The 24,699-nt window shown below is 37.9% G+C and overlaps 2 protein-coding genes across 5 annotated transcripts in view; one reads left to right on the forward strand and one right to left on the reverse strand.

The window, feature by feature from the left end:
* The window catches only part of LOC132393460 (protein SON-like), a 50,520-nt gene extending 48,437 nt beyond the window's left edge, over positions 1 to 2,083 (forward strand). For both annotated transcript variants that reach the window (XM_059968715.1, XM_059968716.1), the window contains exons 10-12: positions 700 to 768; positions 1,055 to 1,170; positions 1,841 to 2,083. In XM_059968715.1, coding sequence (XP_059824698.1) covers positions 700 to 768; positions 1,055 to 1,170; positions 1,841 to 2,005 — 350 coding nt within the window. In that variant the 3' untranslated portion in view covers positions 2,006 to 2,083. The remainder of the gene's footprint in view (positions 1 to 699; positions 769 to 1,054; positions 1,171 to 1,840) is intronic.
* On the reverse strand, positions 2,082 to 22,774 carry LOC132393461 (protein downstream neighbor of son homolog). Of its 3 annotated transcripts, XM_059968723.1 has the most exons (11): positions 22,362 to 22,774; positions 17,668 to 17,748; positions 16,222 to 16,410; positions 15,585 to 15,763; positions 14,781 to 14,959; positions 14,302 to 14,428; positions 13,554 to 13,667; positions 11,820 to 12,018; positions 8,023 to 8,235; positions 5,433 to 5,551; positions 2,082 to 3,961 (listed from the first exon to the last, which is right to left on the reverse strand). In XM_059968723.1, the coding sequence occupies exons 1-11, from the start codon at positions 22,659 to 22,661 to the stop codon at positions 3,952 to 3,954; spliced, it is 1,710 nt and encodes a 569-aa protein (XP_059824706.1). In that variant the 5' UTR covers positions 22,662 to 22,774; the 3' UTR covers positions 2,082 to 3,951. The 3 variants fall into 3 exon arrangements, with proteins under 3 accessions (XP_059824706.1, XP_059824705.1, XP_059824707.1); XM_059968722.1 differs by having other exon boundaries at positions 2,084 to 5,551; XM_059968724.1 differs by lacking the exon at positions 8,023 to 8,235 and having other exon boundaries at positions 2,182 to 5,551.
* Positions 22,775 to 24,699: the final 1,925 nt, after the last annotated feature.

Below are 24,699 nucleotides of genomic sequence, written 5' to 3' on the forward strand. Positions count from 1 at the left end.
TTAATCTTTCAAATATTTATTTCCATCTAATGATCTGTTCTCCCCCACCATCCCAAGGAAAGAACTCAAGAGAATTCTGTTGTGCTGTAAAATTTAGTTTACATTATCTGCCACAGCCTGTCACTGTACTTTGTCAATTTCCTGTGCCACCTCTTTCTAATCTTCTCAAGTTATTAACTATCCTGTTAGCTTCCTCCAGTTTAAAGCATAGACTACAATCCTGTTTATGCAATTTGACTGGTCCCAATATTCTGCGATAAACCTCTTGGCGATTCCATGCTTAACTGGAGAACATTTCAGAATCTGGAATACAGTACTAGGGAAGCAGTGAGAGCAAAAGGGGGCTGGATATCTTCTTGAAAGGGAAACAAGATGCCAGGCTGTGAGGAAGATAGGGGAATGGGTCTGGCTGGTTTGCTCTAGCATAATGATGGCACAGACTCAGTAAACAAAATGTCCTATATGCTGTAGCCTTTCTGCAATTTTATTCCCAAGACAGATCTTCATCTCCAACAAATCATTGTGAGCATGGTTGGGGATTTGCTTCTTTTAATAAGCTCTCCATCATTTAGTAGGTGAAGATTTTTTTGAAACACAGCTTGATGTTTCAAATGCTTGGCCATGATCTGATAAAATAATGGCATTTTTAACTTTATGTCACAATGTTATTTACTAGTATCCAACATTTATACCATTTAGGTCTGGTTGCAGAAGGAGAGAAAACACAGAAGAAATTTGGAAATTTCCCCATAATGAAGGACTTGTCAGGTACAAGTACACAGCCACAGTGTCATTCATCAAATCTTTATATTTTGCTGCTGACTTTAGGTGGTAGCTCCTCAACCAGAATATTACAAACTATCAATAATTTTCTGAGTAACACTTTTACAAAAATTACATAATGCAGAATACTGAGCTATATTCCTTGTTTTTTTTTGTTTCCTTGGATGTTTATAAAAACCTTTTGGATTTAGTCATTGCTTTAATTACAAATTGTTAAATTCTGGTTGCCTGCATTTTATGACAAATTGCTATTACTTTGTTTGATCCTTAGGAAAACACCCTGTTTCTGCTTTGATAGAAATTTGTAACAAGAGAAAATGGCCACCACCTAAATTTTTGATGGTTTGTGACAGTGGCCCAGATCACTGTAAACATTTTCTGTTCAAGGTGAGGAAAGCCATTATTTAATTCATTATTAGCCATATTTTCTGAAGCACATTAATTTGTTATTTACAGAAAAAATATAATAGTTGTAAGATTCAATCAAACATATGCTTTTGGATTGGGTAGTAGATTCCAAGTAATGACAAAACATTTCTTCCAGACAGGATTACCAATCTGGAGAATCTTGGAATTAGTATGTGTTTCAACTGTTTTGACCCTTATACACTTTTAGGGACAAGGTTCGGTCAGAATTGAATACAAATTCTAAAGTACAAAACTTATTCAGGAAAGGCTAACTAAGATTAAACGTGGTAATATCAGTACAAAAATTGGAATGGTGAAAGTCAGAGCTGGCAAAGGAAATTAAACGTCTTATTATTTGTGATTTTTTCTCGTGTGTTTTCCTATAGTATATAAAAATAAGTGCCATCGTATTAAAATGTGCTTGTAATCATCTTCACATTTTCATGACATGAACAGAATAGAATTAACATATTTGAAATGAGCTAGGTGGTGAGCAAAGATGAAGCAACATTATACTAGACACCAAGATTTGGACTGTATATAAATCTTTAAATTTTGCCATGTGTAAACAACTGCTGAAATAAATTGAAAAATATGGTGAGCCTATGACTATTGCATTTACAGAAGATGATATGCATTTTTGTGACAGGTGATGATCAATGGCACAGAGTACAAACCCAGCCTTGCTAGTCCCAATAAGAAGCATGCAAAAGCCTCAGCAGCCACCATTGCTCTGCAGGCCATAGGACTTGTTCCAAAAGAAGGTGCTACTTCAGCCACAAGTTCTAAGAATGCCCCAGATGACCCTCCATAAATTACTTTGCACTACTTTGAAAATTGTTCAGCAATTCTGTAAATAAAGTTTTATTATACTATCAATTACTTGATTATTTTGAAAGCAACTTTTTCATGCTCTGTTAAGTGGTTTTAATGATGGTATCTGGTTCCTACTCAGGCAGTCATTCTGGGCTTAGCCCCCTGCCCATATTCCTTATCCATCTGAACTTTTTCTTGGAGAGTTGGATGAGCATATGTAGCTCAGTGCAGGCTACGGGCACTTACCCGGAGGCTCCATCCCTTGAATGATTCGAGAGCTTGCCAGTTTTCAAAAGCTTAAGTATTTTTAAATGCCTAATAGCAAAACATTTAAATGAGTAAAATTTTAAAACACTATTAGAAAAAAATACTAGGCATTAATTTGACTTTCTCAGATGTTACCAGTTGCCTCGTATACAAGCACTAACTGTCACTGCCATGAAGCAGGGCACTATAATCAAAGTACACCTCTTTAACCTGCTACAGTTCAGCTTCTGGGTTTAACATAGAATATCAGACAACTAGCAATCCAGTAATCTGAGATACTGAGTTGCAAATAAATGATAGCTAGAGGTCCCCCTTTCAACCTGCTTATACCTGTAAATATAATGTTGGCCAAAATTAAGAGTACACAGTCAGTAGGTTTGCAAACATTTTCTGTAAAATGGAATCAGAATCGGGTTTATTATCACCAGCATGTGACATGAAATTGGTTAACTTAGCAGCAGTACATAATCTAGCAGAGAAAACAAACTCAAGAAAATCAATTATGTACATTGAATTAGATTTTTTTTAAATGTGCAAAAACAGATACTGTATATTAAAAAATGTGGTGTCCAAAGATTCAATGTCCATTTAAGAATCAGATGGCGGAGGGGAAGCTGTTCATAAATCGTTGAGTGTGCCTTCAGGCTTCTGTATCTCCTACCTGATGGTAACAGTGAGAGAAGGGCATGCCCTGGGTGCTGGAGCTCCTTAATAATGAATGCCGCCTTTCTGAGACACCACTCCCTGAAGATGTCCTGGATAGTTTGTAGGCTAGTACCCAAGATGGAACTGACTAGATTTACAACCTTCTGCAGCTTCTTTCGGTCCTGTGCAGTAGACCCTCCATATCAGACAGTGATGCAGCCTGTCAGAATGCTCTCCACGGTGCAACTATAGAAGTTTTTGAGCGTATTTGTTGACTGCAAATCTCTTCCAACTCCTAATAAAGTATAGCTGCTATCTTACCTTCTTTATAACTACATCAATATGTTAGGACCAGGTTAGATCCTCAGATCTTGACACCCAGGAACTTGAAGCTGCTCACTTTCTACACTTCTGATCCCTCTATGAGTATTGGTATGTGTTCCTTCATCTTACCCTTCCTGAAGGGTCTTTGCTTGTTCTACCAAGATTACGAAACTAATCTAGACTGATATAGGTGAAATTTTGTCAACTTCATCTTTCTTTGAATGCTTCTAAAGTTACACCAGTTTTGATCAACCTCCATAAAGAGGTTGAGCACAGTTGACTGGCCAATCATAGGCACCGTAATCCAAGATCGAAGTCTTAAGCTTTGAGATAGAGTATACACAATGGGAAACCATCTTTCCAAAAGAACTACACACACAAAATGCTGGATGAACTCAGCAGGCCAGGTCTTAGCTCATGAAAAATATTGCACCTAATTATATAGTGGCAGTGAAAAAATGTTAGAATTATTTGTTGCATGAGACCAGGATTCATAAAATTATCATTCAATGAAAATAAATGATAAATCAGACCCTGAATTGTCTGAAGCTTGACTGGCATTTTAACTTCACATAATGAACACACAGCTGGTTACTGTTTATGATGTGGATTGTGTATAAACTGGACTGACCTACTGCTGACAAGTGTCATCTCTCCGCTTTTACTAGCTTTTTCAAAGTTATCAATGTACAACTGAGATTTGTCTTCTTACAGGCAGCTACAAAACAAAGAAACCCAAAAGAATCAATTAAATTGACTGTCAAACACCCAATGTGCGAAAAAAGAACAAGTCATGCAAGCAATACAAGGAAAACAAATAGCACTCAATGTTTTAAAATCTAATAAAGTCCAAACTCAGCCTCTAATGTCAACTAAAAACTGGAAATTGAAATAATGGTTTGATTTCTACTTTTCAATTAGATAGTATTGCATACATTTAGATGACAAGTATAAGTTGAGGAAGTGCCTAATGCTTGTCTGATTAAAGAAAAAACTCAAACTAAGCTTAATTTGAATATTTAATACAATAAATAGTCAATTAGGCACTTTAAATGCAGCTGAAAAGGCACTGGATCCAGCAAGTGGAAAATCTGCCCAATGTTGAATATAGATTGTTCAAGTTAAAAACTGACTATATATACAGTATATATTTCTTTTCTATTTTGAGATTTATAATTACTTTACACTTTTATAAATTGATTTATGATTAAATCAACATGCAGTTTGCTACAAACTAAAATGTGCCGGAATCTTAAGTTGTATCAGTTGAGATCTAGTTAATTCTCATCCTATTTCAGTGTGTTAACTGTACGCTATATTTATCACAGGCTAAAACAAATTTCTAGATAAAATACACTAAAATAAGCAAAACTTCACATTCTAAAGATTAATACAACCCTAAATTTTGTTTGCTTATTTGCTTTCTCACTGTGGCAGTGTAAATAAAAAAAAATGACTGCAGTTCTTATACAGCAATACCAATATATAAACACTGATATAAACGTTGTTACTGATACAGTTAACTGGAGAGAACATACATGCCAGTAAATTGTGGGGCTGATGATCTGGAAATCGTATTTGTCACAATATTTGACAAGGCTGATTTCTAACACATCCAATAGCAGGGAATTATTTAATGAGAAAAGGCTACTAGCTGTTAACAATCTCCTAGATAAAGCTAAAAATAATTTAGACGCCTTGTCTAATACTCATAACTTTACCTTAATGAAAAAGTCAAATAGTATTCTATTCACCTACAGCTCCTTTAAATCTAGGATTCATTATCCTACACATTAATAGCCCCTCATTTCCAGATAAACTATTTACAATAGAATCTCACTGATCCAATGGTTCAAAAAAAAAATTCCTTATTTCAAACAGACATTTCAAATAGCCTCCAATGACCCAGCATCACAAAATATGAAATGCATTTATTGTATGCATTAAAAAGAATTTTAAATAACATGGTTAATACTAATGTATAATATAATAAATAGGTTTGGTATGTGTCATTTAATATCTATTTTTTGGTCATCTGCTTCAATCAACATTCATTTATAAAATCCATCTGCCGTTTTCTCCAGCATTTAGTTGTATTTTGTCTCAACACCTATGAAGGTGACTTCTGAAACTTTTGAGTGAGTCACAAGTTCTACTGGAATTTTAGCAATTACAATTTCCACAAATACCGATAGTCCTTCATTTCTAGATGCTTCATGGAGGATTTTCCAAAGGTTGGCTGTTGCATTAGTTGATTCAGAGTTTCTGGGTGTAGACCATAATTAGACATTTCACTCAAAGAGTGGTCCTGCCAAAACAAAAGGGGATTTGAATGCTTAGCATGCAAATAGTAAATGAAAATACAAGAGTGTAATTGGTTTATATTAAGCAAAGTACATGATCTCAATGAAATTCAACTTCCTAGATGGCATTGAGATAACCACACTATTCGTCACCCAATATCCCAAAGGATCTACATTTAAATTTTGTCTGAAAATCAAGCTAGTCACAGGAGTATGTGTTCCCAAAGTTCAGACATCTTACCGAGCAAGTAAAGCCATCTAGAGAAACAGCTCATCTATTTGAATTAAAACAGCTCCAATGGAGAAGTCAATATAACTACACTGTATTTGAGTGTTTTCTAATATTTAAATATACATTCTTAACATCTCTTTTTATTGACTTTTGAATGATTTTAAAGTATCACACACACATCAAGTCCCTGACAGGTTGCAAACAAAGGGCCTGTCTTAACGTTGTCCAAGTATTATAAGGGTTGAGTCAAAATATTTTATTTGGAGAAAGAGCACAGTAACATCGTTTCTGGCCCAACAAGCCTGCGCCTACTGAGGCGATATTAAAAAAGCAATTCTATCTGATCCATTTCCACCATTCTTTATTTTGTTTTTAATCATGTTATCAAACCCAAGATGCAAGAAGCAGCTAGGAGAATCTGGCACCCAGGGGAACATTACCTTGTCATGAGTATATTTAAAATATGCACAGGGTCAGGATCAAACACAGATTTCTGGAACCCTGAGACAGCAGCATTATCTGGTGCAACATCACACCACCCAAACTTGAATCATCCAGCTAAAGGTTAATAGGCAAGCTGGTTTACAGAAAATTAGCCCAATATATTTTCATATTTTTCCCAATTAGTTATGCGTTCCTTTTCATTTACAGCAGTATTTATCAAATAATTTAAGCAACAAACATTCTGCCATCACTATTGTTTCCTTAACTCTTGCCTCTGCCTGCTTCTAGCTGGGTAGTAGTTCCCTTAGTCACACAGTACCTAATCCAATCTACCTTTCTGTTGATGGAACATTTCACAGCTGAAGTGCAGCAAGTGATCCTGTGAATTATAATACTAAGCCCCAATCTTTTCTGTGAAATGCTCGTAACAGACACGCTGAGAGTGTTTTACAAGGCTGTTGATGCTCTTACTCCCTATAGCCTTGGATCTAGGCTGATGATTAAACTATGTTCAATTTCATGCACACTCTCTGAACAGAGAAGCCCAGATCTGCATGCAAGATTAGATTAAATTCAGGTAAGGAATGATAAATGAAGGAACATTTGCTGTGAAATGACCATCTTCAAAAAGATGGAAGCTAAACCAGGAATTTCCTATCCAACAGCTCTGTGGGAATAACTTTACTAAAGAGATAGTAACAGCTCAAGTCAGTGCTTCATCAGCCTCAAGGGAAATGAAGGATATGCAACAAAGCTGGCTTTGCTAGTGGTACCTACATCATAAAAAGTCTTCATCTTAAGCTTACACAACTGAAGCAGATTTTTTTTGTTTTTAATTTTGTCAAATGAAGTCTGGAAATAATTATTCCTGTTCTAAAGAGGTTGTTCCAATACGCTAATATAGGATGTTTAATTTATTGGTCCTCACCACAACCAACTCTGCAAGATTATTCTATGTCCATGATCACCTTTTGTTATCAAATAAGTTTCTCAGTCCACTCTTATTTTCATACCCAACCATATAAATGCCCATCTCTCACCTTCTCAGCTTTATTTCCCCTTTGTTGTTCCCCATGCCCCATTCCTCTTTGCTAACTGCACTTTTCCCTCAAAATATTGGCTTTAATTATGCAGTAGTTTCCTTCAGCTCTCCATTCCTACTCTGATATTCTTTTTCTTTCACCCACTCCTGGATACGTCCAGTGTTCTTGCTTTTCTCAAAATTGTCTTCACCCTTCCTCAACTGTACAGCTTGTCCCTACAAAATCTGACTACAATGCAATGCTGCTCTTTGTACTCTTGACTTGAGGAGAGTATGCTTTCCAATATAATTGATACTTCTAACCACTGTAGCAGTGAAGAGGGCACCAGTTTAAAACCCTGTACACAACATGTGATAATAACCAGGTAATCTGTTTCAATGATATTGGTTGAGAAACAAATATTGAGCAAAATACAGGCGAAAACTATTCTGTGCTACAAAATATTGTAATTAGATCTTCTATTTGCAGCAAAATATTGACTTAGTATCTCATTTGTAAGATGGTACTCCCAATAATCCGTTAAGTGTTTTAATACATTTTGCTCAAGTCATTCGTTGGGTTTTGAACCTGGAATTTATTGACGAACCAGAATGACAACTTTGCTCATATTAATTGACAGCACATCTTGTGCATTATAGCAGTTTTACATATTTCCCCAAATATCAATTGCACCAGGGCTTCAGAAAATAATCTATTCAGAAAACAACTTACATTTTGTGAGCTAAAACTTTGAAGATAAAAATCTGATGCCCTTTACCTTGCCTTCATGATGTTCCAGTTTGAGAGCTACATTAAATACAGAAGTTGGTTCATGTGAGTGAAAGCTGGCTGTGAAGTTTCCTTTCTGTGCTGACTTCAGCATCAGTGTCAGACTGTGTAGGGCGTGAGGCATGATGGGCCCAGTGATCTCAAGGCAGTGAGAGTCCTTCATTCCAGATAAATGCTGTGTCCTAACATTAATACTTCTAGCCTGAATAAATTATGAAAAAATATTACTGAAAATTCTAAGAAAACAGAATAATGTCTTGGTAATTTGATAAAAGGTGAAATATTAAAAATACACAGCAGTAGGTCCCAAAGCAATTAGAGAAAATATTTCAGGCTACTGATCCTTCAGAAAGGTCAACAACTAGAAACATTAACAGTTCCCATCTCCACAGTTTCTGCTTGACTTTTAATTTTCACTATTTTGCTTTGAATCTATTTTTTCCTCTCCACTCAAGTTTTGCAAGTTACTTAGCAAACGTCTCCAAAATAAAAACAACAGACTGGACTTCATTGACTAATACCGTCAATTCTGAATGGAACCACCAGGGTTTAACCAATTAAACAGAAGTTCAGGGACAGTCTGTCAAATGTTCATGTCCCAGACTCACTGAAAGATTCAGAATTCCGTATGTCAGTTCATCCTGCTACTGGACTCCAAGGGCCAATGAAAAGAGATTTAAACAGTGGCCATTGTGGGAATAGCCATTGTTAGAGTGAACAGAGTTAGAATGTGGAACTGAGGCCTCAGCTCGAAAGGTTTTGGCGAAAAAAGGCAGAGACCAAGGTTCCTGAGGCTATGGCAAGGAGGCACAGGGGAGTAGCAGGCAAGAACATGCAAGACTTTTTTTTAAAGCAGTTAACTAAAAAGAGACCAAATTACAACTAAATAAAGTAGCAATGCAGAACCAAGTAATGTGTCATGACCGCATGATATGGGAGCTGTTGGACCCCCACTGTAATACTTGATGACAACATCTGCAGAAAGTGCTTGCTTTAGGAACTCAGGCACAAAATTGATTACCTAGAAGCTGAACTTCAAAACACAGGGAAGGGATGAGTTACTTGAATACTAGAATAACTATTACAAATTTGGTCTGTGGTCAGGGACAAGAAGGTATAACTACGAGTGAGGCAGGTAGCAAAGTCCATGAGGTAGTGCTGGAGGACCCTTGGCCTTTGAGGTTGCCCCACAGGTCTGAGGTTGTTGCTCCGATTATGAGAATGGGGGTTGATAGAAGTTTGAGAAACATTCATGGCAACATGGTTCTGGAGCCAGTCAAAAGGTGAAAGAAAAGGGAACTATAATTGTAGTCAGGATATTATAGTCAGGGGAATAGACAATTCTTTGTCACAAAGATCAGGAGTCTTTAAGGCTATATTGTCTGCTTGATGTCTGAGTTCCTGACTTCATATGACCTGCAGAGCAATTTGGAATGATCCAGTTGTCATGGCCCATGTAGGTACATACAATGAAGGAGAAGCAAGGAAAGAGGTTCTACTGACAGAATTTGAGCAACCAAGGACTAAGTTAAAATGCAGACCCAAAAAGGTAATAATCACTGGATTGCCACTGGAGCCATGTGCCAATTGGCACAGGGTTAATAAGATCAGAGAGCTAAACACATGGCTCAAAGATTGGTGTGGGAGAAATGTTTGAATTTGTGGGACATTGGCAACAGTATTGGGGAAGGATCAAGATATTTCCATGGGTCTGGGCAAATCACATAACTAGGGTTGTTGATCAGGCTTTAAATAGTGGTGGTGGGGGGGGGGGGGTATGCAAGTTCAACAGCTTGGAAAAGTATGGATGAAGTAAATTACTGCAGAAATGACTGAAGTTTCCAGAATAAAAAGACAAAGTTTAGAATCGGATAGAATTTAACTTCAGGCAACTTGAGTCAAAATTGAAAAGTGTGGTGAATACAGGACTGAAGGTGTTATATTTGAATGCACGCGCTATACAAAATAATGCAGATGATCTTGTAGCGCAGTTGGAAATTGGCAAGTATGATGTAATGGGCATTAGAATTGTGGTTAAAAGATCACAGCTTGGAGTTTAACATCCAAGGGTGCATATCTTATCGAAAGGACAGGCAAGTGGGTAGAGGGGATGGAGTGTCTTTGCTGGTAAAATATATAATCAAATTTTTAGAGTCATAGGATCAGAAGATGTAGAATCCTTGTGCATACAGTTGAGAAGCTTCAAGGGTAAAAAGACTGATGAGAATTATATGCAGGTCACCAAGCAGTAGCCAGAATGAGGGCTGATTACAATGTGAGATAGAAAAGGCATGTAAAAGGGGCAATGTTATGAAGGTCATGGGGGATTTCACTATACAGATAGATTGGGAAAATCAGGTTGATGCTAAATCCCAAGAGAAGGAACTTATTGAATGTTTACAAGATAGCTTTTTAGAGCAGCTTGTGGTTGTGCCCACTAGGGAAAAGGCAGTCCTGGATTGGGGTGTTGTGTAATGAAACCAGATTTGATTAGGTAGCTTAAGGTAAAGGAACCTTTAAGAGAAAATGATTATATTATGAATGAATTCACCCTGCAGTTTGCGAAGGGAGAAACTAAAATCAGATGCATCTGTATTCAGTCAAGAATAGAAAGCTTGAGTGTGGAGCTGGCTAAAGTTTATTAAGAAAGCACTAAAAGGGCTGACAGTAAGCGACAATGGATGGAGTTTCTGGTGGTAATTTGGAAGATGCAGGATTGATTCATCCTAAAGAAAATAATAAGGGCTCTTAGGCATATGGATGTAAAAAAAAAATGGTGATAAGGGCTATGTAGGAGGGAAGGGTTAGATTGATTGTAGAGTAGGTTTATAAAGCACAACATTGTGGGCTGAAGGGCCCACATTTTGCTGTACTGTTCTATGTTTTAAAAATGGAATATTCAGGATTGTTCTACAATCACCTCTTTCAGAATCCTATGATGCAGGGTATATCATGAGGATTTGCCCACATTTTATCCTCTCAATTTCCTTATTTTCTCCAATTTTATTTTATTTTTTTAAAGTTCACTGTCATAAGAACTTCATTTTCCATTTCTGCTACATTTGTAATCTCTGCGATATAGTTTAATGTATCAGCCATACTTTGAGCTACCCACAATTTCCTATTAACGTCAATATACATTGTGTTTGTATTTACTACCCTCCTTTTTTAAAAAACATAGCTGTAGGAACTGGGCTAATCATTACCATCATTTAATTTTCTCATACTATCTCATCTACCCACTACTTCACAATGTTTTAGTGCTCTGCTATGGAAAAGATGTAATTAAGCTGGAAAAAGTGCAATAAATATTTATAAAGGTATTTGTTTAGACAAACTAACCTGTAAGCTAAATATTATCAGTCAATATGGCAGGTCATGCAAGGCCAATTTAATTGAAATAAAGGAATCATGAGAGAGAACATACTTCATAGTAATTTTTGACTTTTTTTGAAAATACCTTCACAAGATGGGTACAGAGGGAAAAAGAAACAAGGACCAATCAATGGATCAATTTATTGCAAATTAGGCAGCTAAGGTAGGTAAGCAAGAATTATCATTGGAACTTGCTTTAATTAGTAACTTGGTCAGCGATAAAGAGGTTCCAAAATAAGCAAAATTATTTTCTTGGGCAACTGGACACAATACTTAAGAGGCTTATTGTGAAATAAATACACAAGTTACAGAGTAAAATCTCAAATTATGAATTAGAGTAGTAACGTTATTACATGATATTCTACTATAAACACAACTTGCAGTAAAACAGTTTAGTACTTTAAAGCTCACCTTTAATGTCTGCATTGAGGCTCCTCTGAATGCAACAGGGGCCAAGAGTGTAGGTGGGAGTCCTGCTTGGGGCCCAGCTCCAGCTACTATGCTTTTGTTGTTCATAAGAAAGTTTAACAAAGTGAACGTCTGAGGGCCTTTCACCATTACAGCTGATTCAGGCTTATGGTCCATGCGCACAAGGGTGTGTTCCTTACGACTGGATTTTAACATGAAGGAAAAGCCAGAAATCCAGAGTTGATGATACAAAAAAATTGTGAAAATTCAGAGTGGTGACAATCTGAAACCTATAGTTAGAATTACTCATTGTTGCTGAATTCAGTTATTTGAATTTGAATTCTCAGTTTCCTTAGTGGGACACAAGCTTCTCACGATCAACAGCTGCCCTGTAACAACCACTTTAATAATATTCCCTTAAAAATTATGAGATATCAATACACAAAAGGCAGAAATCATTGACAGTTTATTATACAAGGCTGCCTTATCCCTACATTCTTTCCTCTACCTCTCACCACTCTTCCCTTTTAATGCTTTTCATTCTGGTCATCTTTTATTTTTCAGATCGACCTACTTTGAAAGCAACATGTGGTGTAAACACAGGCAGTTGGAGAGGTTTGGTTAAGAGCACTAGAGCTAAAAAAAAGTGCAGGAAAAAGCTAGGTCTACAAGCCTACTCTCTGACTGCTGGGTTAAAAAGGCATTCCTTCAAATCACAAAGTTCAATATATTTTTGCAATGAATATCAACATGATCATAAAGTAACTCATGCTGAATCAAGTCAACTGGTGGATTAAACTTTGCTTGAAAGGTCAGCAAGAATCATTGAGTTAATAAACAATACATTAAAATTAGCCTGTTTAAAAGGAGTGAAAAAGAGTTGGAAAACAGTGATGCATTCTGTTTTGGGATTGGGCTGAGGATATACACAATATAACAGTCAAGTTTATACCATAATAGTACTTTGCAAACCTTGACAACAATTCCCTTCTCTTCCTTGGCATTATTTACACAAGATGGAGCAAGATGGCCTATACTACTCTCCTGGACCCATCTGATACTTCTCCAAAACAGAGTGCAAATTGACTGTCTTTCATATGCAAATTTCATAACAATGCTGCAATAAACAACAATCTAATTTTAACTTATGCATTCAACAATTAAAACTCTTGGATACCTCATAAATTAACCACTATTCAATTTATTATTGCAATCATCAGGAACCCAACACATTTATGGAATGAATACCCTAACACTAGTGAACAGTTTCAACAAAACTGCACCAAGATATATTGAAATAAGAGACTGCAAGTTTGAATTAAATTTACTGCAAGCTTCTTCATTGAGTCTTTGGTGCATCTGCTAAGCTGACAACGTTAACGTTTTCTGTTTTAAAAGAGTTTCATTTATATGCAGAAGATCACTTGCAAAAAATTCCTCAAAAAATCGCTGATGTATAAGTAGCAATGTAATTGAAGTGACTACATGCGCTTCTACCCTGTAATTTTCATAACTGCAAAATGAATATGCAAGGCACAAACTATTCCCTGCTACTTATAAAGAAACCAAGGAACATATTATAGTAGACAATAAAACGTTTACATTATGAACATCTTAGCTAACAGATCAGGAGAAGCTAAATGAAAATGAAAATTTAACATCATTCCGTCTTCTGATCATTCAAGCTGAAATCCTGTCAGCGCTTCATTCTCCAGGAAACTTGGTTTAAAAGGATACAGTTTAATGGACATAGAACTAGGCTTTCTAACTTTGTCTTGTACACCCATCTCTTTCAGCCAGGATATTCCACCATCATCATTGTCATCATCTTCACTACTACCAGCATGTTCCCTACATCGAAAAAAATATATTAAATGCTTGTTAAACATTCATGATAGTAGAAATTAATGTAATTATGTGAGCTATTTTCATAGTATCACTAATACCCACAGCTTTTATATTTTTGTGCCAGATTCATTTAAATATTAAACACAAATATTGGTGTGAATAATCTAAAAAAAAAATCTGCATTTATATGGCCAGATTCCCCATCTATAATTGTTCAGGTTTTTTAAAATCTCTAAATATCAATTTATCAGTTCTAGTCATTTCATTAGATTTATAACTTGACTGGCTGAAGCAATTGTATAAATGTTTTAATTTCTTAAAAATTGCAAGCCAAGGTGAAAATATAGGGATTGAAAAATTATAGTTCAGAATTTTTGCCTCAGAAATAACCGCTTTGGTTTAAAATACTGTTTTGTGACAGTCAAAACAAAAATGTTCTACATATCTTATGTGCATAATTTGTAAAACTAATGCAGATTTGCTCCCATGTCAAGTCAGTAGCACCCATCCCTGTGCCTTAGCTGCCTCTAAAAAAAAAAATCACAAGACTTTTAATTAAAGCATTAAGATATCCTAATATCATGAAACCCTCTTTTCCAAAATATCCACATTATCTTTTCCCATAAAGTAGACTTACTCCTGAACATCCAAGATTTTTTCCTGTGTTTCAGCATCTGGAATGTGTAACCCCAAATCTGTAGTTTCACTTTTTTTAATTTTATTATTTCTTCTGTCATCCAGTAATGGCAAGGAAAATGTAATCCCTGTGCAAAGAAAAAAAACTGACATAAATATATACCTTATCAATATCAAAATGGGGAATTTAATGAAAAGTGTCACTATTTTTATGGGAATCATGTTCTGAACTATGATTATAGCTACAGCGTTATTATACAAATGGATTTATGATCCAGTTGCATGAAGAGGGCTGAATAAACACTATAAATAATAGAACTGTTATAATTCACCTTCTATTTCAAAATGCAAGGTAGTTCTTTTTTTAAAAAAAGGTCTATGTCACTAGAATTCAACTGGACAGGAATTGACTTCAGAGGGCTAATCATCCCTGCCCCCACCAACTGCCATCATAGAACATCAAGGTTGAACTTATCTTACCTTCATCTTTCATAGCTTCTCTGAGACCTCTTGTTGTAGGGGAAATAACAGCAGTAAGAACACCACTCCCTGCTATTCCAGCTGCTCGGAACAGCACAGTGAATTGGTATGTGCAGAAGTAGAAATATGGGCAAAGTTTGGCTCGCAGCAGATTATACAATGAACTAAAGCTGAGTGACCTGGAAAAAGTGAATAAAGAAGCAGTCACTTGGAGTGAAGGTGTTGTTATATTTCATGATAGTCTTCTCTACTGAAGGCACTAATGTTGAATTTAGAATTCCTAGGAGTTGGACTCAATAGCATAATTTGGAAAGACAATCAAATGCAAACTCACAATAGCATTCCATCAACAATGCTGTTATGTAGTTAGTGCAGCAGTCAATTTGGACAAATTTTGCAAGATCGAGGTAACTGTTGGGAAAAAAAATAATGCTGGCCAGGACAGAACTTTTATCTTGAGTCATGGGTCTGGACAAGCAGGTATGTACAATTATTTTTTAAGCTTACTGACTTAAAAATAATAACAAAAATACTGCAAAACTTCAGTTCCAAAAATCCTGCCTATCCGGTACAGAAATCTACATTTTCTAAGTGTAAGACACACAAGAGACTGCAGATTCTGAAATCTGATGGGTCATGAGAGTATTAAGCTCTCATTGAGCTCTTTTATGGAAAACTGAGCAAAATTGCTTTCACTCCAAATTATGAATACAAATCCCAGAAAACAAGCTTTAACCCAAATCCATAGTAAAATCCTTAGTTAATTGAATTTTTAAAGTGAAAAACAGTAAGGCACCAATATACCATTCACTCATTAGCACTTGCTGGAGTTCTTCATCTTGTGCCCATGGATTACTTTTGCCAGCCATTTTCCGCTCTGCACCTATACGAGGGAAAAGTGATAGCCATGGCAGCGAGGGGTGAAGCCAGTATACAAGATTTTGTTGGAAGGCACAGCGTAAATCCGTGCATGATTTTGGGTCCTGTATAAAGGAAAATGTTTTATACTGTCAATAAGAAATTAGTTTTGTCACAACTTAACTTCAGGAATCTGTGCAACACTTATTTGAACTTTTCTTCTTTAAATTAACCCAATATATTAATGTTATTTCATGCATTGCTCACAACTCCAAACTTTTAATCCCACCTTTTCAAAGGCAAAGATTAGTTCAGAATCTGACCCACTGCACTTCCATCTTAAGTGATTAGTTGCCTACACACACACAATGTTGGCAAACTGTCTTAAATTTGTACGAATTATCACAAAGGAATTTGACCTCCCACTATTAAAAATCTGCCCTTGCTCCGTACAGAGGAAAATAGACCTGATAAGATTCAAACCAAATGCCAAATTTTTAATCAATTAATTTGTTTAATATTTCCAATTTTATTGTAGCAAAAAGTACATGAGAATATGAGTTAAAGATGATTAATTTAGTACCTCTATATGTAAAGGAAAATCAACTATTGAGGAACGACAGTGTTGAATTAATCCTTTGGCTTCTTCTGAAGCTTTGAGTTGATCAGTCCAAGTAAAAGGATGAGGGGATGTGAATAAAGCCCATGTTTTAACGCTCCAGTCAACAGGGAAGTTTTCAGGTAAAGTGCATTCAGGTAGTATTCTAGAATCCTGAAAATTATTAAAAACAAAATCATGAGAAATTACTGAAGTTTGTCAAAAAGTCTGTTAAAAATGCAAGTTCTCCCTAATGCAATATGTAGTTTTTGACTCTGAAGATGATCTTTTGAGCTAAATTACAAAGGAGGGGAAAAAAATATTCCATGCTACTCAACAATGCAATTACCATCAAATAATCCCATTAAAAGAACTCATGAGATTATAGCACTGAATTTTGAATTTTATTTTAGCAATACAGTGTGGAGTAGGTCTTTCCAGCCATGCTGCCCCAGCAACCAATTATCCTACCTGGTATGTCTTTGGACTGTGGGAGGAAACTGGAGAAAAACCACACACTTCGGTGGTCATACAGAGACTCCTTACAGAACTGCACCGGAATGCCCTGAGCTGTAATAGTGTTGTGCTAACCATTACGCTATCAGTTTATTCAGAAAAAATTGTCCGTTAATTGTTCCCAACATGAAGAGCACTGATTCATTAGCTGAAGGAAGCAGGTAATGGTAAGGATGTCTACCACATGACATGAAATTTGAGAGTTTCTGAAGTCAATGCTGAGAACACCAAGAGATCTTGCTTCCCTCCAGTATTACTGTTGTTCCACTACCATTGTTAGGCCTATTTTCCACCCAAGAACTCTCAAGGAGTCTGGCACAATTGCCTTTAGCTACCACTCTGTATGCAGGCTGTTGTTTGACTAAACTGTGGAATAGATCTCCCAATTTAGACACTAATCACAGAGTAATAGTGAAGCCATCGGTCATCAAGGCGAAAACATAAAAAGTGGGACCAATAATCCAGCATGCTTGGGGCTCAAATGGTGCCAAATACGCAAATTTCCCAGATGACCGGGTGTCATTTCTACTAGTTTTCTTTCACGTCACACAATATTTTAATTGTGGTAACTGGTTACAAAGCAGCAAAGGGCAAGTCCAGTGCTAGACAAATTTCACCAGCTATCTATTTTCTGTAAGACTGGTTAATCTTTACACTACTAAATACTGAATGATTAATTCAGGTCAGCTTCACAGTAGACTGCATCTTGTCTCTGCCCAACACTTACAAATACATTTCCCAGGTCCTTCAATGTGTTCCATTTCTGAATTGCAACCACTGGATTCTAATGTGGCATGTTAACCTTTGTATCCCAACAGCAAAATGAGCTGGCATCCCATTTATTGTTATTTGCTATTCTAGTGCATGCTGAAATATACATTAATCAACAAAATATAATGATGTACAAAACCTTACTTTATTTTGTATGGGAAATGGTATTTCTTGGGAAAAAAATTTTGCTTCCAAAATGGAATCTTCATCTCCTGCAGGCAGCACCTATTGTACAGAATGAAGATAGGTATTAGTAGATAAAATCTAAGTAACATTAAAGATATACAATTGTATGCTAAACTCCATTGGTTATCCATAGAAATTACCCAAGATTATCCAGTGGGGAATAGGAGCTTTGAGCTGCACCGCCCAGCAATCCTGTTTCCGAGCCTGATCACAGGAAAATTTACAATGACCAACTAACCTGCCCACTGGTACATCTTTAGACTGAGAAGGGAAACCAGAACAATCCAGCGGAAACCCATGTAGTCACGGGAAGAATGTCCTCGTCCTTGCAGGGAGCAGTGAGAACTGAAAACAGGTTGCCTATACTGTACAGCGTTGTGCTAACCACTATACTCGATAAACAAAAAGTGGCATCATAGTGTTAACCTATAACTGAAACGTGAAAAACTTCTCAGGTTTTTAAATCGTCTCATGGGTGCTACAGTAGCTTTGCAGTTAGTGTGGCGCTATTACATCTGGGTGTGTTCCAGAGTTCAGTAAGGACTTTCTATATCCTTCCTGTGGAATACACAGATTTTCCCTGGGTGCTCTGGTTTCATCCCACAGTACAAAGACATACGTGGCAGATCATTGTAAATTGTCCTATGAATAGGTTAAGGGTAACTTGGGTTGTGGGATTGCAGGGGCAGAGTGGCTTGAAGGGCCTACTCCGAGTTGTATCACTAAATCAAGATTGTTCAAATAGAAGAATGAATGTATATTGGCAAATCAAAGCGATGAATTCATTGATCCTTGGGCACACAATTCAGGCTGTTATTCCAAATTAAGTTAATTTTAAACCACAGAAATACCCTTCATTCAAGATGTTAAAATGTCTTCATTTACAGGTGGACACAACAAAATCTTATGGCAAAATTTCTAAGGGAAGGGTAACATCAGAATCAGGTTTATTATCACTGGCATGTGTCATGAATTTTTTTAAACCTAACAGTAGTATAATGCATTATATGATAATATAGAAAGAAAATAAATAGATCAATTACAGTAAGATATATATATATATATTAAATGGATAGATTAATATAGTACAGAACAGGAATAATATTATTTGAAAATGTGAGGTGGTGTTAATGGCTTCAATGTCCATTCAGGAATCAGATGGCAGAGGGGAAGAAGCTGTTACAGAATCATTCAGTGTGTGCCTTCAGGATCCTGTACTTCCTTCCTGACGGTAATAATAAGAAGAGGACATGCCCTGGTTGACAGGTGTCCTTAATAATGGACGCCGCCTTTCTGAGGCACTGCTCCTTGGAGATGTCTTGGATACAACAAAGGCTAGTTCCCAAGATGGAATTGACTAATTTTACAACCTTCTGTAGGTTTTTTTGGTCCTGTGCAGTAGCTCCACCACCCCCCCATACCAGACAGTGATGCAGTCTGTCAGAATGCTCTCTACAGTGCATCTCCTGAAGTTTGAGTGTTTTAGTAGACAAACCAAATCTTTTCAAACTCGTAATGAAATATAGCCGCTGTCTTGCCTTAAAAGCTGCATCAATATGTTGGGACCAGGTTAGATCCTGACATCCAAGAACTTGAAGTTGCTCACTCCACTTCTGATCCCTCTGAGTATTGGTTTGTGTTCCCTTGTCTTACCTTTCTTGAAGTCCACAGTCTTACTGACATTGGGTGCAAGGTTGTTGCTGCAACACCACTTAACTATCTGGTATATTGCACTCATCTCTATTTGAGATTCTACCAACAATGGTTGTACCATCAGCAAATTTATAGATGGTGTTTGAGCTATACCTTGCTGCACTGTCATGGGTATGGAGGGAGTAGAGCAGTGAGCTAAGCACACACCCCAAAGTGCGTCAGTGTTGATCTTCAGCGAGGAGGAGATATTATCACCAATCTGCACAGATTGTGGTCTTCCGGTTAGGAAGTTAAGGATTCAATTGCCGAGGGAGGTACAGAGGCCCAGATTCTGTAGCCTATCGATCAGGACTGTGGGAATGATGGTGGTAAACTCTGAGCTATAGTCAACAAACAGCTCCTGACATAGGTGTTTGTATTGTCCAGGTAATCTACAGCTGTGTGAAGAGCCATTTGAGATTGCATCTGCCGTAGACGTACTTTAGCGATAGGCAAACTGACCAATATTTATCCCTTAACTAATACCACTAAAAGCATTAACTGGTCACAATTTCTTTACTTACTTGTACACTGATACCTTTACCTGCAAGGATGACTTGTTACATTTCATAAGCCTTTAACCTAAAATATTAACCACTTCTTTCACAAGGGTTGCTACTGGAACTGCTGAGTATTTCTCATTTAAATAATTTCCATTTATTTAAAAGATGTTTCTTCCCAGGGCTGAAATGGCTAGCAGGAGAGAGCACAGTTTTAAGGTGCTTGGAAGTACAGAGATTTTTTTTCCCCAAACACAGAGAGAATGGAGTGCATGGAATGGGCTGCCGGCGACAGTGGTAGAGGTGGATACGACAGAGTCTTTTAAGAGACTCTTGGACTGTACATGTAGCTCAGAAAAATAGAGGGCTATGGGTAACCCTAGGTAACTTCTAAGGTAAGGATAAGTTCAGCACATCTTTGTGGGTGGAAGGGCCTTCATTGTACTGTAGGTTTTCTATGCTTCTATGTTCTAATAAAGTATTTTTGAAGTAGAAGATCACATACAGGAAATTCAATTGGACTGTTAATTCTATGCTTACGCACCTACAATGATTTCAGTTTATAAATAAGCAATGTTAGCACCACTGTCCTCTGCTATTAGATGCCTTCCTCTTCAGTCCTTTATTCTACCCATCTCTTCTCAGATTCTTACCTCATCCCCCTCATCTGTCAGGTTGCATTCCTTCCCCTTCTACCACCTCCTTATTCTGGCTTCGCTCCTCTTCCTTTCCAGTCCTGATCAAGGGTCTTGGCCTGAAACATCCACTGTTCATTCCCTTCCATCAATGCTGCCTATTTTGCCGAGTCTCCCCCGCATTTTGTGTACATTGTTCAAGATTTTCAGTAGCAATGCTTTCATAAAGTTCTTTAAGCCCTACAATGTTCCAAAATATCCGTACTGTTTCAACTGTGCTCTTTTGATTATTCCCCCATCTTAAAAATCTCTCGTATTAATCACCATCTCAACTGGAAAATCCAAAAGTTCAGGAGTTTCCACCCTTAATCTTCTGTGTTTTCCTTCAACCATCTACTGTATTAAAATCTACAACCAGAGGACACAGCATCAGAATAGAGCAATGTCCATTCAGAATAGATGAGGAGAAATTTTTTTAGTCAGTGGTAAATCAATGGAATTCATTGCCACAGGTGGCGGTGGAGGCCAATTCATTCGGTATATTAAAGGCAGAGGTTGATAGATTCTTGATTAGTCAGGGCATGAAAGGTTATGGGGTGAAAGCAGGAGACTTGGTCTGAGGGGGAAAACGGGTTAGCCATGATGAAATGGCAGAGCAGGCTTGATGGGCCAAATGGTCTAATTATGCTCCTATATCTTATGGTCTTTTGAATAGGCTATGATCATCCAAGGCTATTGTCTTAATTTTTTTTTATTGGTCTATTTCAGACTTGGTCTGATAAACAGTCTTGGTTATAGCAGGTAAGTATGATTCCGAACTTCAATGTATCACTCTGATTCAAACCATTTACCATTCAAGTTAATTCTTAATTTGATGTGCTTTATTAGCTGCTTTGCACCTTTGACAACTCCAGTTTTCCAGCAACTTTCAAGTATTATTGTAAACATTCCATTTGACAAGCTTTTACCAGATAGGCAAACACATTTTATAATCTGAAAATGCCCAGTAAAATTATAATTTTAAAATGAGATTAATGTTAAATGGTTGGTTAGTGTAAATAGAGTCAAGGTACTGAAAGACCCATTTCAGTTCTGCAACTCTCTATTGCTTTAATTATTTTATTAGCTGCAAAATACTTTGGAGGTTACTAAAGGAGGTGGGCAAGATGTTATAGCTCTTTGAAATTGAAAAATAGATGCATTACACTTAAATATCTATTTCTTCCATTGATTCTACCTGAATTTTGGTGTAAAATTTAGGTTTCCAACATGTACGGGCCTTTATTTATAGGGAACCTCTCCGGTCTCTTCCAGTCCATCTCAAAGCCCCCTCCTGCCAAACTATATTTCGAAATGCAGTCACTGCAATAATGTAGAAAGGGTGAGGGAAGTACACGCTAAACTCCCACAAATACAATCACTCTACAGTTTACTTTAAGTGATTGGGGTTTCATGGATAACACCACCGTGCTTAATTTCCCCCTTGAACATGAAATATATCCGAAAAATGGCACATCCCCTAGAGAAGTACTCGAGTATATTTCTGACTTATATTATTTTAATCAATGAAGATAATAGAAAGTTGCTGGAAGACTGAAATAAAACAAAAATGCTGAAAACACTCGGCGGTGGAAAGAGAAGCGGGGTTAATGCTTAAAATGGAAAAGTTCGTCTTTCCAGAGATGCTTCATGACATTTCAGATTTCCAGCACTTTGACTTTAGTTTAACTCTTCCTATGTGTTGCGCTGGTATTATCTGTCTGGAAGTGTAGACGTAAAGAGGGAAATCGTTGACATCGCCAACGTGGGAGTTTGGATGGTGTACCTGAGGAACCCCTTTGCTCAGCGCCGTCTCCTCGGCAGGCCGTCCGCTCTCAGGGCCCGGACTCTCGGCAGGCAGCCCACAGGTATTGGCGATGTTGGCGAACGGGTTCCTCCGGCACTTCTTGCTCTGCGGCTGGTGGCCGGGGCCGCCGTTCTCAGCCTTCTGAGCAGAGGAGGTTGGCGGCAGCTCCTCCGAGGGAAGCCTACCGGCCGCGCCGCGAGTCCGCTTTCTCCGCAGCCTCAGGATTTCCGCGGGCTTCTTGAAGCTGGGCGAGTAGCCGGCTACCTGCTCGACCGACATCCTACAGCCACCGGTTTAAGCTCCAAGACCCCAGGAAATGAAACGAGCGGCCAGGAGTTATTTAATAATTATTAATTAACTCGTTTCGTGGGACTTCTAAGGAGAGCTAACTTAAAACTATTCTTGTTACGAATTCAAAACTAAGTTGCTCTGTCTCTGAGTTAAACCCCACACATCCGAGCTGGAAGAAAAACTACAGATTTCGCGGGAGATCCGATTTGAACGCTTCGCGCCGAGTTAGTGCGCATGCGCTGTAAAGGAGGCGCGGCTGACTGTGGGCGGGCTGGGAGGGGTCCGCACATGCGCACTGTCGTCCGTAACCAGGCTCAGCAGACGGCCGAACCAGCCCGGCCCAGCCCATTAAGTGAGGTGGGAGGAGGGTGGGCTGCCGTCCCTGTAGCATCCTGTGAGGGGAGATTCTACCGTACACATGCACGCTGCAGAGCCGAAGTAGAGAGGTGCGTGCAGACTCTACGGACTATGAATTCCAAGCTGCAGTGTTAACACTCTTCGATTAAAACCATGGGAATACTAAAGAAACAGGAGGAGGCCACTGAAAGTAAGGCCTTCTATTTACATAACTCCCCATAGTTTTCAAATTAACAAACTCTCCCCTCACCACACCACCTCTTCTCAGCTTGTACATCGCTATTTGTGTCACAGTCTTTCAGAGCTGTATAGCCTGAAATTAGGCCCTTTGGCCCTACTGGCTATGTTCCCTCTACTGGTTCTTTCTACTGGTGTGTGCAAAAATCCTGTGCTGTGCAATTTTCCACCTGGTAACAACAGCATGTACGCACTGAATAATTTCTGCAATAAAGATTATAAATAAGCCAGTTCTACAATCTGCAGACAATCATCATGAACTCTACATTGTCAACACCATCTGCATCAGAAACTGGAAAAGAAAATGTGATTGTGTTCTATTTAATATACCAGCAAGCTGGAGGGTGACAACCTTCAGTGCGCAGTTTAAATTCCTTTGTGTGCTAGTAGAAAAAAATGTGTGCTCACATGTACATGCACACCCTGGAGGGAACATTGCCTACTTACTGGTCCTTGTAGATCAAGATTCCCATCTAAACTAGCACCATGTGATGGGAATACTAATCTGCCATCTCTAATTCCAGATATTCTCTGTTCTCTCCAATCACCTCTACTTAGGCCTCTTATCTAAGAAAGGTTGTGCTGGTATTGAATAGGGTCCAGAGGAGCGTCACAACAATGATTCAGTGAATTAAAGGGTTAAAGTATAAGGAATGTTCAATGGCTCTAGGCCAGTGCTCCCTGCAGTTTAGAAGAATCAAGTGGGATTTCGTTGAAATTTACTGAGTACTGAAAGGCCTAGATGGACTGGATGTGGAGAGGTCGTTTCCTATAAGATATATAAGTTATATAAGATGTTCTATCGGTCAGTTGTGGAGAGCGCCCTCTTCTTTGTGGTGGTGTGCTGGGGAGGCAGCATTAAGAAGAGGGATGCCTCACGTCTTAATAAGCTGGTAAGGAAGGCGGGCTCTGTCGTGGGCACAGAACTGGAGAGTATGACATCGGTGGCAGAGCGGAGGGCGCTGAGTAGGCTATGGTCAATCATGGGAAACCCTGAACATCCTCTGCACAGCACCATCCAGAGACAAAGAAGCAGCTTCAGCGGCAGGTTGCTGTCAATGCAATGCTCCTCAGACAGGATGAAGAGATCATTACTCCCCAACGCCATTCGGCTCTACAATTCAACCACCAGGGGCAAGACATGTTAAAGTGCCGGGGTTAGGACTGAGCTTAAGTTACCACTCAATGCACTTTAGTAAACTATTTAAGAACTTTTTAAAAGCTATTTATTAATGCTTTTTGGGAGGGTGATTTTAGATGCATATCATATTTATACTGAGTTAAATACTGTATGTAATTAGTTTTGCTACAATAAGTGTATGGGACACTGGAAAAATGTTGAATTTCCCCTTGGGAATGAATAAAGTATCTATCTATAGTGGGAACCAGAGGGCATAGCCTCAGAATACAAGGACATCCCTTTAGAACAGAA

Source organism: Hypanus sabinus, chromosome 4 (genome assembly GCF_030144855.1).
Source record: "Hypanus sabinus isolate sHypSab1 chromosome 4, sHypSab1.hap1, whole genome shotgun sequence".
In the NCBI taxonomy this organism is placed as follows: Eukaryota; Metazoa; Chordata; class Chondrichthyes; order Myliobatiformes; family Dasyatidae; genus Hypanus; species Hypanus sabinus.